We start from the raw sequence: 14,910 nt of genomic DNA on the forward strand, positions 1-14,910 counted from the left end.
TATGAGAGGTGGATGTCTCACCTCGACCAGACAGGTGGAACACCATCTTCCTGAGTTTTGATCTAGACAACAAAATTATTAAGCTGGTAAGCTAATGTACATAATTATATCTTTTATTTATAATTGATCAATTTTGTCAAGCATTTAACATCTTAAGTCAGGAGACTAATTGTGCCTTATAGATACACAATTGCTGATTTTCAGTCAAATTTATGATGATTTAAGTTCTTTATCTAGCTATGTCTTTAGACTCTTTATATATTAGCTAAAAGACCAATTAATGGTGCAAGCAGCACCATTAAGCAAAAGACTACAACAGACTTGACAACCGAGAAGAAGCATGTTTCTACTGCGTATCTCTGAAAAGGTACTTTGGGACGATCGATTTTTTCCCCTTCAACTTAGAGAAGTCTAAACTGCAAGGCCACCTTAGTGTTGTCAAAGCAATGGCGCAGTTGATCAAAGCAAAGACCCAACAAGCACTCAACATGTTCACATAAAGCTTACTACCATTTGCCAACTCCAAATTGATAAGGATATTATTGTTATAAAGTTGAATTGACCGAGAATCTAGTAAGTCATGTTACCAAACTATACCATAAATGTTTACAATACGCATGTCAAGAACATTGGGGTTAGACTAATTATCAAATAACTATGATTTTTCCAAATGCAAAATCATTGATTTTTCGTCCAAACATAGCCATATGATAAAACTATATTTGACACATGTTATCTGGCTAAATTACCAAATCGTTACTTAAAATAGACCTCATTTACCACTTTTGTATTTAAAATAACTCTGACATCGTTTTGATATTTAAAGTTTGACAAATGGCAAATGGGTGTCAAATGTCGTCAGCAATGAATTTTTCCTACAGAAAAATGTTTTCTAACATTGACCTTTTAAATATTGTACTTTACACCATTTATCTCTTTCAACCTTACCAAGCTCAAATTTCTTCTACCCCTTTATCAAATAAGATCCTCCTTCAACCTTTCTTTCTCCCTCATCAATGCAACCCCCTCCTTCAATGCCTCTCAATTTAAACCGAAATTCTTTTTTAACCAAGAGGTTGATCATTTAAAATACATCGTTAAAATACACTGCCGATAAGATTAGAACTAGAAGTAACCAATCTATTTATTTGACTGTTGTTGATCCTCTACCTTAGTGCAAACAATCTTTAAATAATCTTATCTTTGTCTATTGTTTGGTCAACATGAAAGGTCACCTTTCTAGTCAAAACTTGGTAATTTGTTGTGTATGTTTCATCTATAGATGACTTCTGTCCCCTTCTTTCTCTTTAAACCCATTAACCTCTTCATTAATGTTTTATTTTCAATCCTATCCTTGCACCCTAACAACTCCGCATCCTACTCCAGAAACAAACAAGCGTCTATGTGATAGATGCCCTTACTCCTTAGTTTAGTCCTCCAAACACCACTAAATAGTTTTTATATTTAATCTTCAGAAAAGATGAAAGATAAAAGATTCAGATCTCCTACACAAAAAGTTGACATTAGCACGGACAGGATAAATGAGGGAGATCGAAAAAGAAAAGATAAAGAGGAGAGAGAAAGGGTGAGAGATAATGACATTAGAATAAGGATGTAAAACACTATAACTTAAAAGTATCAGGGAGTGAAAGAAATTTTACAACCGAAAAATTTCATGTCGACGAGATTTGGTATCCAACCGCCCTTTTGCTGAACTTTAAATACCAAAAAGACGCCAGAGTTATTTTAAGGCGAAATAGCACTTAAATACCTTGTAATTTCAGTCGTTTAGCACTTATATACCCTCAATTGTATTTCGCAGCATTTATACCCTGAGATTTTCAAAAGTGGCATGTTAATGCCCTTTATTATGCAAACATAAAAATTTTCATCCTAAAGCTCCCATATAACATTCATATGTTAACTTTGGAGCTTTTTAACCATTAATATGTTAACGTACCATCATGTCTCCTTGATCGTAGTGCTAGAAATGTTAGTAATGGCGATGATGCTGGCTCGGGAGCTAGAAATCCAGTGCTAGAAATGTAAGTAATGGCGATGATGCTGGCTCGGGAGCTAGAAATCCAGTCTGTAAAAGTGGTTACTGTAGTAGATGGAGATGCGTATACAGTGGTCAATGACTACTCAACGTTCTCATGGATGGTGCCAATTCTTCCATGTTGTACAAGGCCAAATCCTTAATGTTTGACCCAATTCTCACACTAAGATCATTTTGGACAGATGTATCATAGAGGAAATCTTTATGATGAACTCAATCATTACCATGTAACCTATTGCAAACTCCTGAAATATCTGACAACCATGCTTATACCGTCCATTGTCTTACTAATCATTGAACCTTAGGATGCAACTCATGCAAAAGTTGTCAGAAAGAACTTGATGAACACAGTGTACAGAGAACCTAATGGCATCAGGACTTGGTCTGAGTATCTGCGGGATATTGTGATCTCAAATGGACTTAGCCAGCCAAATTTGAGTTTTCTCTAAGTACAATCACAAAACGACTTCTACTACTTACCAACCAAATTTGAGTTTTCTCTAAATACAATGGCAAAACAACTTCTACTACTTCCATTTAATGGGATAATCTTCAGGATTTCCCATATCTAATTTGCCCTTATCATTTATCTATGATTTTTTTCCTTTCATCTTTAACTTCTGTCTTAGTTACCTGTTTTCATATGACAATAGATTACATATTTTATTTGATTAGTTGTAACAATCTGTGGAAATTTGATTTGATTAACTGTGATTAGTTAGCTCTTCTATTACTTAGAACAGCGAGATTTGACTCTTTATGAGATTAATACTTGATTTGATTAGTTGTTACCAATTGGTTCAATATTTGATATGATTACTAAAATCATAAAATGTCACTTAGAAGGTGAGGATAGACCCCGTAAAAGGAAGAAATGAAATTAAAAAAAGGAAGTTAGCCTAATTTAATGATTGATCCAATCAATGAACTAATTTGAGATTGAATTATTGATTTTAAATAGAGGGTATGAGTTCCTCCCTCGAGGATTTTACTTTTCTTAGAGTTCGTTTACATCTCTTCTTTCCTAAAGGGTGAGATTCTATCCCTGATAACATGGCCTATTGCAAGTGAAAGATTCCATATGATTGCATTGTCCATTTTCTGAAATATTATGCACTTTTGAACATGCTCACACAAAGAAAATAATTCCCAGTACGGACAACCAAAAAATAAGCTTGTCAAACAAGTAACTACTAAATATATATAAAAAACAACTAAAGCAATATTTTATGACTATCATCGAATTATTATACGGTTTAACAGTTATTTTAAGTACTCTTTAAGCTACTGTTGTACACTCTGTGGCACAAGTTTATGATCAATATTATGGTTCTTGTTTATGTTCCTACGGATAATCACAAACTCGTAAATGGACCTGTAATGATAGTGCACATAACAAGGAAACTTTTTATGAATATGTACCTTTACTGCAGCTGTATGTGTAGCAGGCAGCATAACCACCATCACCTGCACGTAGATCAGCTTCAGCAGCTCGTCCAACTATGCCAGCAGCTGCACTGACACCAGCGCCAACTGAAATATGCGCATTTCCACTGAAAGTCTTTATAGCATCTTTTGTTCTCAGTACTATTATGAAGTCAGTGAACTCCCCACCAGCCTGTTGAGAATTGCACAAGAAACATCATGAACATTCTTTCCTACGTTTTGTTGCTTTTTAAAAAAAATTCAACTGAACTTCTAGCACGTGCAACTTCAAAAGCAAAGGGGAATAAACAAAAGATAGTTCACCTGCGCTCCCCATCCAAGACCAAAGGATGAAATCGCAGAGGGTGCAGACCATGAACCATCGTCTCTACGAGCAATAACCAATCCAGTTCCAACATTATATGTGACCATCAATCCAACTTTTGCAACCGTCAATATTGCAAGACCTTTTGCTTGTTTTAGAATGGCATCAGGGATGGGCTTCTCAGGTCTCAGTGAACCCACCTAAGTCGCAAATGCCAGTTATAAGTAACATTTAGGGGAAAAAGGATGAACACATTAAACTCCTTCAAATAAAGAATAATAAATGATTGTCTATGTTTCAATATAGCGCATAGGTAAAATTTTGAATTGTCTTCAAGATTGCAAGAGCATGGAAACAGAAGTACTACTACAATAGTTGATATTGAAAAAAGATTGACGTTTCAGAAGTGCCCAAATCAATATGCACACTCGTATCCTTCCTGGTAAAGCATGAAAGTAAATTTCTTGAGGCATATCATAACCTAAAGAGAAGCAATATTTGGTACAACTATATGCTTTACACTAAAGCTTTTGTGTATCAGATAACCAGAAGAAGTCCTTGTGCAATTCAACAGAAGGGTGAAAACAAGGATAAAACTTAATAGTTTCACAAGTTTGAAATAATTCAATATATGCAAACTCAATAACCTAAGAATTACATACTGATTGAATGCAAACTGCAAAATACTAATTACCTTATTGTAACCACGAATTATATTCGCCGCCTTATATATTTCATACTCCATCGACTGACCCCATGGGAAGTTCAACCATGACCTCAAGGTGCTAAGATCAGTCAAGTCATGAGTCGGCAATTGAGAAGCACGACTAACTTGATCCATCAAATAAGGTTGAACAGTCTCCAACCTCACACAACAAACATCACAAACCCGTTCTGGGTCTCCAGAACGAAACTTTGGCGGCAATAAGCTCCTCCCTCTCGAACATTGCCCACAAAAGATCCCACCACAAAACCTACAATGATGCCGAGAACACATGATTGGATGGAACCGGACACTGCAAAGCATGCATGAAGAAGAGGCACTATCGATTTCGGCGGTTCAGTGTCAAGAATCTCCTTTGCATTTCCGAAATTAGCCTCGGTAAGAGTGTTAGCCATATCATTCCAAGCTTGCTCTAAGACGTGTGTAGATATGAAAGAAATCGTCCCTCTCGTAAGTTCACCATTAGTGAGGGAGCTCACTTTGCCACGGGCTGCAAGAAGCATCTCAGAGAAAACATCCCACATTGTCATCTCTTTGTTTTCTTCGATTAGTTGGTCCCAACTTATTTCTCCTTCGGGGAAATACGCCCCATTTGTGGAGAACCCTCTGCTCCATTCTTGATGATCACTCTCGGACAGAGGAGGAACTGAGACAGGTATCCAAATGCCAGTATCCTCGAGAAGAGGAGAGTCATAGTAGAAGTACTTCCCTTGCTTTTTGTCTCTAAAAGATTCAGTCAGGTTCGTGGTATTGTTTTCTTCGGTTTGAGATGTTTGTAGAGTTGTAAACTCATCATTTACAGGAGAAGTGATTTCTTCTTTGTTCTCCTCTTCTTCCAAGTTGAAACTAGCACCCTAAATTCAAGTTCCCAGAAATTACGGTTAGCTTGATTGCAATTCTTTTCCCTTTTAGAGTAGAGAAATTTAATAAATAAATAAAAAATCTTCTAACATCCTAAACTAAATATTGAGAAATTATTGAGAAATATTCAATAATAATCATAAACTGAAGTTTTCTCCAGAAAGATTCAAACTTTCAGTCACCTCAATTGCAAGGTCACTCGTTAACGCAAACAAAAAAGGCAAATAATCTAAAAACCAGAAAAGGTCAAAAATTTTCAGATTTGAACAAACAAAACAAACAGGAAATCACTGCGAAAATCAAGATTTGATATTCTCTTTCGTAATAAAACTTGTTACAGATCAAAAGGCCTAAAAACCTGGGACCGATCGGAAACCCTAGGGGACGCTATTGCCTCTGAAAACGGTGGTGATTTCAGCTCATCGGGTTCGATGAACGGGTACAGCCGGTTGCCATCGGCCATGGCGTTCGTTTCTGACGATCGATGGGACTATATTTCAATATAGTACGATCATGTATATAGAGATTAAAGGAGGGGGTTTTTTTTTAATGGTGGTTTTTGGAGATAAGAATTTTGAAGGTTTTATTGCGAAGGGATTTGAGTTTTAACGCAAACTAGATTGCTACACGCAAAAGAAAAAACAGATACCGTCATATCTTCATTAATCATGAGATGTGTTTAAAGAAGACGCCTTGAACTCTCGCTTTCTTTTATGACCCAGCCACTGACGCGTGGGCCCCCGTCCGCCCAACTTACAAGTTTGCAACTACCAGAAGGGGTTATTAGTAGAGGATCCAATATGAGAAAAAGGTCGTACATAGAGTAAATCATGAATATTAATTTAGAAAAATGTGTCAATGCCTCATCAACTTTTTTCCTTTAATCTTTAGTCCCAAAAGAGCTAAAAAAGTGTGGCACGGCCCAAAAAACCCACATTTATACATGTACTCCCTCTATGTATTTTCACCAACCTATCGAAAATGCCATCTTCTCTCACCCAGGAAATTGTCACCTTCACCTATGGAGCCGGTGATCTCCGTCATCGCAACTAATGTGATTCGACGGTAAAAATGGAGGGAAAAAAGCGCGGGTTCCCTCCATTACTGATCTAACTCATCATGGATTGTGTATTTTATAGTTTTATCTCTCACTCTCTCATTTATGATATCAGGATTTTTTTTCTTTAACTTTCAACAACCCCTTATGCCCTAAAAATTCCATCAATTACTCATCATAACTGTCCTCATAACTTTCAACAACCCTCAATAACCGCCAAAGACTTGATTTACATGATGTCGTTAGGCGAGAATGCTATATTCTTGATGCTAAGATCTACCATAAGTTTTTTTTTTAAACTGAAATTTGATATGTCTGAAAGACTGAAAGTACCTCAAGATGCTTTATCATTTTTCAGTTGATAATGAAGGTGATTTAAAGTGCATGTTGGAGCACAATCGAAATACTGATTGTATGAAGATTCACATGCAAGCTGTTGTTAATATAGAGGGTTCTACATCTGAAAAAAATCAGAAAGTTCTTACTGAAATGTAAGTAATCAATAAACTCTTTTTAAAACTGTGTTTTATGTGATGTAAGCTTTGTGATTTTAGGTTTCAATGCATAGACGAAATATAATTGTTATCTTTAATGGCTAGATGTTAACTTTTCCTCTAACATGTTAAGTTTCAACGAGATATGTTAACTTTCACATGAACATGTTAGTTTTTTAATGAAGTTGTTAACTTTCCTCCTAGCGTTTTAACTATGTGTATAGTCTGTTAAATTCTACTTCTCTATGTTAAGTTTTACCGAAACATGTTAATTTTACTCCTAGTCAGTTAACGCTCACAGTTACCTGTTAGTTTACATAAGAAGCTATTAATTTAAAATATCAGAAGATAATATTATATTATAATTAAATATGATATCTCACTGGTTCATTAATTTATGCAGCAATGATGCCTCTTTGAATGTAGAATATAGTCATCCTCCTCCAGGAAATGCTTCTAATTTAGAGAGAATCCAAAATGATTGCTCATCTGGTGAGAATGTAATGAGAGCTGATAATATTCTCAACAACACTTCCGTCATTCCTTAATAGTGGCAGACAAAATTAACTAAAAAGGGGCAACAATTTAAAAGTATAAATGAATTGAGACTAGCTTTGCAATACTATTCTATGGCGAAAAAGTTTAATTATGAATTTGTAAAGAATGAATCCAAATGTATCTGAGTTTATTGTCGATATAAGGAGACATATGGATGCCCTTGGATGTTGTTTTGCCTCTTCTGTTAAAAATATAAAAGAATTAAAATCAAAAGGTTTGTGAATGAACACAGTTGCAGATAACATTCTAACTTGTCAGGACAATCACGGGCATCTTGCAAATTCATAGCAGTCTAATTATGACCTGTATTAAAGGTTCAGGCAGAAATCCGTCCAGTTGATGTGCAAAAGGAGTTTCTCACTCGATATGGATTGGGAGTTGAATATAGTAAGATATGGTGGGGGTAAAGAAAGAGCACAAGAGGATATGTACGGTGATAGTTATGAGTCTTATAATCAATTAAGATGGTAAATTTTACAGTTTTTCTAATAAATATACAAATTTTTTTGGTAGCCGCTTATAGTATAATGTTAATTGTTGATTTATTGTGCAATATATTAACCCTGGACTTTTCATGTTAAGTTTCATTGATATATATTAACTGTCACCGTGGGATGTTATGTTTTATGAATAACTGTTAGCATTCATGTTAAGATGTTAACTTTTAGTTAGATAACTATGAGCATTCAGTTAGATAATACCTTTAATAGTTAGATGTTAACTTTCATTGTTAGACGGTAACTTTAAAAATTAATACATGTTTGCTCCAATGTATTATATTTACATGAAATGTGGTGATATTGATGTACATGTATGAACACATGGTGAAGAAAATGAATCCAGAAAGCTATATTTGCATTAAACAGAATGAAGGAAGGTTCAGAAGCCTGTTCATATGTTATGTTGCTTGCATCATTGGTTTCTTAAATGGATGTAGACCCTTCTTATTTTTGGATGAGACCTTTTTGAAAGACAAATACAAATGCATGCTCCTCAGCGTCATAGCATACGACAGAGACCAAGGGATATTTCCACTTGCGTATTGCATATGCAATCATGAAAATGTAGCTAATTGGAGATAATTCCTTTAAGATCTGTGGTCCATACTATATGAAAAGTCAGACCCATACAATCCTCCCCACAAATTGGTAATTATTTTTAATACTGACAAGGAGATTCGAGAAGTCGTGAGAGAATATTTTTCTGAAGCAATTCACTCGAGATGTGTTCTATACCTAGTTGAAATTTTAGAACAAAGCTAAAGGACTTGTGAATGAAGGCAAAGGACACACAAATTTTCGGGAATTTGCTCCAGTCTGCTTGCTATAAATACACTATAGCGGAAAGAAATGACTACATGAAGAAAATTTATGTGATGTCTCCAGCTGCATATGAGATTGTAATTAATTACTCGCTAGAGTAGTGGGCAAATACATTCTTCCCTGACATTATGTATTGCATTCAATCATTATGACGTTTTACAGTAGATGTTAACTCTCTCGCATCTATGTTAAGTTCTCTTTGTACATGTTAACTATAGCTTGTAGATATTAACTTTCATTATTATGTGTTAGGTTTCGGGTGTATATATTAAATGTCACTCTTAACGGTTACGTTTTGTAGTTACGTGTTGATTTTATTATATATTGTATGCATTATACTTTTTATTATTTTGATGTTTGCAGATATGGTCATGTGGCCTCTAATATCGCAGAATCCTTTAACAGCTGGATACGTAAAGCTTGATTGTTACGTGTACTACAAATGGTGGAGTATATCCAAAAATAAATTATGGTTCGCATGAACAACAGACGCATAATGGCTGATAAGTAGAGTGGTTATCTTTGTCCTAAAACTGAGCATATTATTAGAGAAAATATGAAAAAATGATATACATTAGAGATTAAGCAATCTAGAGATGATATATTCGAAGTGCCATCACATAGAACTACTCATGTTGATTTGGAGAAGAGGACATGCACATGCTAAGACTGGGACGTAACACATATTAAAATTACCCTAGGGGGTGAATAGGGTAATCCAACAATATTGTGCAACTAATGAAAATTCAATGCAATTTAAGACACACATATAGTAATAAGGCAATAATTTAAAAGAGAGAGTTAGAGATAGTTAGCCAAGTGAGACAACGATATATTCACGAGGTTCGCTCCTCTCGACCTACGTCCCCGATCACCTCTCTCGATAGTAATCCACTACACAATCCAGTTTGGAAACTGGAACTTTTTCACAATGATCTCCCTGAGATAAAACACTCTACACAATGATCTTCTCGAGATCTAGCTCTCCACACAATACAAGATGAAGAAAACATTCTCTCTTACAACAATCCTAAAGCAATGATGAAGAGATGAACAATTGGAGCTCAGGGGTTTATAGGATGTGAAAGAAAAAAAATCCAAAATTGAGAACTTGAAAATGAGAGAAAGTTAAAGCTTAAAAAGTCTCAAAAACAAAGTTAAATATTTTCTCTTTGTTTTCTTGATTTTCTTTGTTAATTCAACAAATGAGAGTTTAGGGGTATTTATAGTTGTTTGCGTCAAAAGTTGGTCTCGTTGTGAAATTCATTATATCTTCGATCGATTATAATAAATTCAAAAGAGATAGCCTTTTTATAAGACTTCTTTTACACAACAAAAGGAAAATTGCAACTTTTTAGAAACAAACGCAGGATCGTTATTTGGATCGCTGCTTGCGTAGGATCTTTGCCTGTGCCGGGGGTGCTTTAGCCCGTGGACCACCGATTCACAGATTCTGATTGAATCGTGAAGGTTTTAGGGATTCTTCCTTCATTTATCGAAGTAAGAATTTAAAGTGAATATCTTATCGATGTAAGATGTTCACTCTTCTAAAGATCAAGTCAGAGCTTAGATCTCTAGGAATCGCCAAAAGCTTCTTGAGAATATTTGTGAAGAAGGAAGACTCTCTCTCTTGCTCTAATTCACCAAAAGCTCAAGCCTTTTCTGCTCCAATCTGCCCCTATCCAATCTGCCCTTGTTCAATCTGCCCTCCCATCAATGATGGCCTTATGAGGGTATTTATAGTCTTCTTGGATGATAACTGTTGAAAATAACCGATCAGCAACTACCTCTTTGGGCACGACAACCATAGGTGTCATGGCTGAAGAGATTCCTTTGGCGCGACAGTCGTTGCTGTCGTGGTCAAAGGAGTGGTTCCCCCCCGTTTTGTCACCGCCATCCCACAACTTTTAACTCCTTAAATGTCACGATTTTGTGGGTAGTGGGCATAATTTTCGCTTGTAACTGCTTCCCCCACGTTCATAAGTAACCCCCAGCAGTTAATAAACCATGTGGGCCACACAAAACTCGAGAAAACTATCAAAAATGATATGTTCAGCTTCTCAATGGCCGCGGCAGTACGTTGTGTCGCGCATTGCCGCGGCAGTTACCACTGCCGCGCACCTCTCGAGTATTTTGGCTCTAACTTCCTCGTCCGATGTCGGAATGAGGTGATCCAAGATGCGTTGGAAAGCTAACGAAAAGATCTACAACTTTTGTCGTTTAAGATTCTTCATATTTGGATCATATCATTGATTAAATGTGCAATACATTTCCGCGGCAGCCGCTGCTGACGCGCACCTCCGAGACCTTTCGCGCTATCTCGGGTATTTTGGCCCTAACTTCCTCGTTTGATGTCGGAATGAGGTGATCCAAGATGCATTGGAAAGCTAATAAAGAGATCTACAACTTCCCATTGGCGCTTCACTCTGTTTACTTGCCCGTCACCTTGTACTGTTGCGCTATTACCGCGGCAGTTATCACTACCGCGCACCTCCGAGACCTTTCGCGCTATCTCGGGTATTTTGGCCCTAACTTCCTCGTCTGATGTCGGAATGAGGTGATCCAAGATGCGTTGGAAAGCTAATAAAGAGATCTACAACTTCCCATTGGCGCTTCACTCTGTTTACTTGCGCGTCACCTTGTACTGTTGCGCTATTACCGCGGCAGTTATCACTACCGCGCACCTTCGAGGCAGTTTGCGTTGTCTCGGGTATTTTGGCTCTAACTTCCTCGTCCGATGTCGGAATGAGTTGATCCAAGATGCGTTGGAAAGCTAACGAAGATATCTACAACTTCCTATTGGCGCTTCACTCTGTTTACTTGCGCGTTACCTTGTACTGTCGCGCTATTGCTACGGCAGTTATCACTGCCGCGCACCTCCGAGGCAGTTTGCGTTGTCTCGGGTATTTTAGCTTTAACTCTCTCGTCCGATATCGGAATGAGGTGATCCAAGATGTGTTGGAAAGCTATCGAAGAGATCTATAACTTTTCATAGGCACATTACTCTGTTTGTAAGAACAACACCTTCCACTGCCGCGCCTATGCGCGTCAGTGTTCCTTATTGCGGGTGTTCATATTGTTCTTCTATGTTATTTCACATGTTCCTTTGCTTCTTTTGACTTTGGATAATCTTCTTTGACTTAGATAGGTATATTCATACCTATAGATATTTTTAGACGTCTACAGATATCCCCCCCCCCTAAAGTATCTCAGACTCATTCTTTTATAAAGGAGTCTGGGACACTTTGGATAAGATGAGTCTTACTTGCAATCCCTTCAGTACTTAGTTGAGGAGATCGTGTAGAAGAACCTATGAACGGCTTTAACTCTTGACTTTTTCATCTTTTAGTCTACTCAGTGCTTTGTAGAATAGCTAAAACTCTTCCGGTGCTGCGTTTATCGCTTGACCGTTGTCAAAATCTTGAACTGAAACTGATGTTTTGATTTGTGAATTAGCTCTTGTCATTGAACTGATGTTGAACTGATTGTCTTCATTAGGAATTCATATCTGGATCGCAATTGAATCTCCTGAGATCATCCATTGGACTTTTTTTAGCCTTATTTTGGCAAAATTCATTAACGCATTGACAGGCGTTAACACAGTTTATCCTCGTGTGTTTACTGGAGTCTACACAGTTTAAGCTCTTAAGGTGTTGGAGCATAGCGGTCTTGAGTGTCGAAGCTGCATGACCAATTGTTCAGGTCGGTTCATCTGCATGTATGGATTTTATCCTGAGTTTGTCGGATACTCAAATCACGAGACCAACTAATGAAGCTGGTGCGTCAGTGATTATCATATTTATAGGATTTTTGGCAAACCCTCAGCCATCAACGGGTTTGATGAGCCTTTACCGACTACCGTTTGAATCAGGCTAGCACGCAGATTGTTTAAGTCCGTTCTGTATATAATGTGGTGCTAAAAGAATGAACTCTCTTAGACTTGGTGCTATGATGTTGAATACATAGGCTTTGTCGTTAATACGGGAACGTACCACCCGGCGACGTGTGATAGACGTAAATTTATCTCTAATAAGGGATTGAGATAACGTCCCCCACGTATAAAATGTGGATTTGAAAATGTTGATGGGTTACGTCTTTTTGGTAAAAAGATGAACCTGATACTGGAGAGGAAGAATTTTATATTCTATCTCCTGATCTCTTGTTTGTTAGTAGAGATGAACCCGAAATCGGAGAGGAAGACTTTTATATTCTATCTCCTTGTCTCTTTTTAGTTGGTAGAGATAAACCCAGAATCGGATAGGAATAATTTTATATTTCATCTCCTAGTCTCTTGTTTGTTGGTAGAGATGAACCCAGAATCGGATAGGAATAATTTTATATTCCATCTCCTAGTCTCTTGTTTGTTGGTAAAGATGAACCCAGAATCGGATAGGAATAATTTTATATTCCATCTCCTGGTCTCTTGTTTATTGGTAGAGATGAACCCAGAATCAGAAATTAAGAATTTTATATTCTATCTCCTGATGCAAAAGAAACTCAAAGTGGGATCTCCATTTAGAGAATCTGGACTACTTTGAATAATCCTGACTATCATAAGGTTTGATTATTCAATTCAAAAGTAGACCTCTCGTTCTTGAAATGAATCGAAAGAGGATTTTGGTTGTGGTCCTAACTGTAGTAAGGTTTGACCAAGTGGGAGTTTTGAGACGATCCTAACTGTAGGAATGTTTGATCGCTCGATTTGTGGACTTCTCGTTTCTTGGAGGAATCGAGAAGGGATTTTGGTTTTGGTCCTAATTGTAGTAAGGTTTGACCAAATGAGGGTTTGAGATGATCCTAACTGTTTAAAGGTTTGATCGTTCGACTTGTGGACCTCTCGTTCATGAAAGGAATCGAGAGGGGATTTTGGCTTTGGTCCTAACTGTTTAAAGGTTAGACCAAATGGGGACTTGAGACGATCCTAACTGTTTAAAGGTTTGATCGTTCAATTTGTGGACCTCTCTGTTCGCAAAGGAATCGAGAGGGGATTTTGGCTTTGGTCCTAACTGTTTAAAGGTTTGACCAAGATGGGAATTTGAGATGATCCTAACTGTTTAAAGGTTTGATCGTTCAATTTGTGGACCTCTCGTTCATGAAAGGAATCGAGAGGAGATTTTGACTTTGGTCCTAACTGTTTAAAGGTTTGACCAAATGAGAATTTGAGACGATCCTAACTGTTTAAAGGTTTGATCGTTCAATTTGTGGACCTCTCGTTCATGAAAGGAATCGAGAGGGGATTTTAGCTTTGGTCCTAACTGTTTAAAGGTTAGACCAAATGGGGACTTGAGACGATCCTAACTGTTTAAAGGTTTGATCGTTCAATTTGTGGACCTCTCTGTTCGCTGGAAAATTCGTCGTTTTCTTTGTTATTGATTCCATTGTCATCTTGAGTTACAACTTTTTGAGTTACAAAAGATCCGGTTTTTTTATAAGATCCGGTTACAACGAAAATCAAATAAAAATAAACAAAGATTACAACTTTTCTCCTTTTGTGTCGAACGAATCGCGAGCTCCTGTTTTGCGGTCGCTCGCTTTGTGTGGGTTCTTTGCCTGCGCCGGGGTTGTTTGCCGTGGACCACCGCGAGATCTAGATCCGGTCGGATCTACGCAGTACAACGAGTATTATTTCACCAAGGAAATAATAGCCGGGGAGGATTGTTTCACCAAGGAAACAATCGTCCGAGTCTCGGGATCTAAGACCAAGCTTAGATCCGGAGTATGCCCGCGTAGATCTGAGATCTGATCCTCTCGAACACCTGCCTTATTTGACGTTGATGATCGCCGAGCACCAGATCTGAAGGAGTGAGTCCCCGAAGTCCCAAAGTTTCAATCTTTTTTAAGTTCCGAGTCTCCAATCCAGCAGGGCTTCGCCTCTCTCCAAAATTTCCAACCTTCTCAAATGACAAGGGGGTGGCCTATTTATAGGCTCTCAGGACAGTGCCCGCAAAAAGAGAAACGTCGGCCACCGTCGGCCACTGTCGGCCACCTCGAGGTGGCCGGCACTGTGCCGAGCCACCTTGAGGTGGCTCGGCTCTTGGCCAAGCCACCCCAAGGTGGCTCGGCCTTGGCCGAGCCACCTTGAGGT

At 37.7% G+C, this 14,910-nt stretch overlaps 1 protein-coding gene across 1 annotated transcript in view; it reads right to left on the reverse strand.

Annotated features, from left to right (window-relative positions):
* The window catches only part of LOC109827464, a 10,773-nt gene extending 4,740 nt beyond the window's left edge, over positions 1 to 6,033 (reverse strand). Inside the window, 5 exon segments of the mRNA XM_020394470.1 lie at positions 3,482 to 3,677; positions 3,809 to 4,009; positions 4,504 to 4,859; positions 4,862 to 5,387; positions 5,753 to 6,033. Of these exon segments, the coding sequence (XP_020250059.1) occupies positions 3,482 to 3,677; positions 3,809 to 4,009; positions 4,504 to 4,859; positions 4,862 to 5,387; positions 5,753 to 5,857 (1,384 nt within the window). The 5' untranslated portion in view covers positions 5,858 to 6,033.
* Between the last annotated feature and the right edge of the window lie 8,877 nt (positions 6,034 to 14,910).

This window comes from Asparagus officinalis, unplaced genomic scaffold (assembly GCF_001876935.1).
Source record: "Asparagus officinalis unplaced genomic scaffold, Aspof.V1 AsparagusV1_Un224, whole genome shotgun sequence".
In the NCBI taxonomy this organism is placed as follows: domain Eukaryota; kingdom Viridiplantae; phylum Streptophyta; class Magnoliopsida; order Asparagales; family Asparagaceae; genus Asparagus; species Asparagus officinalis.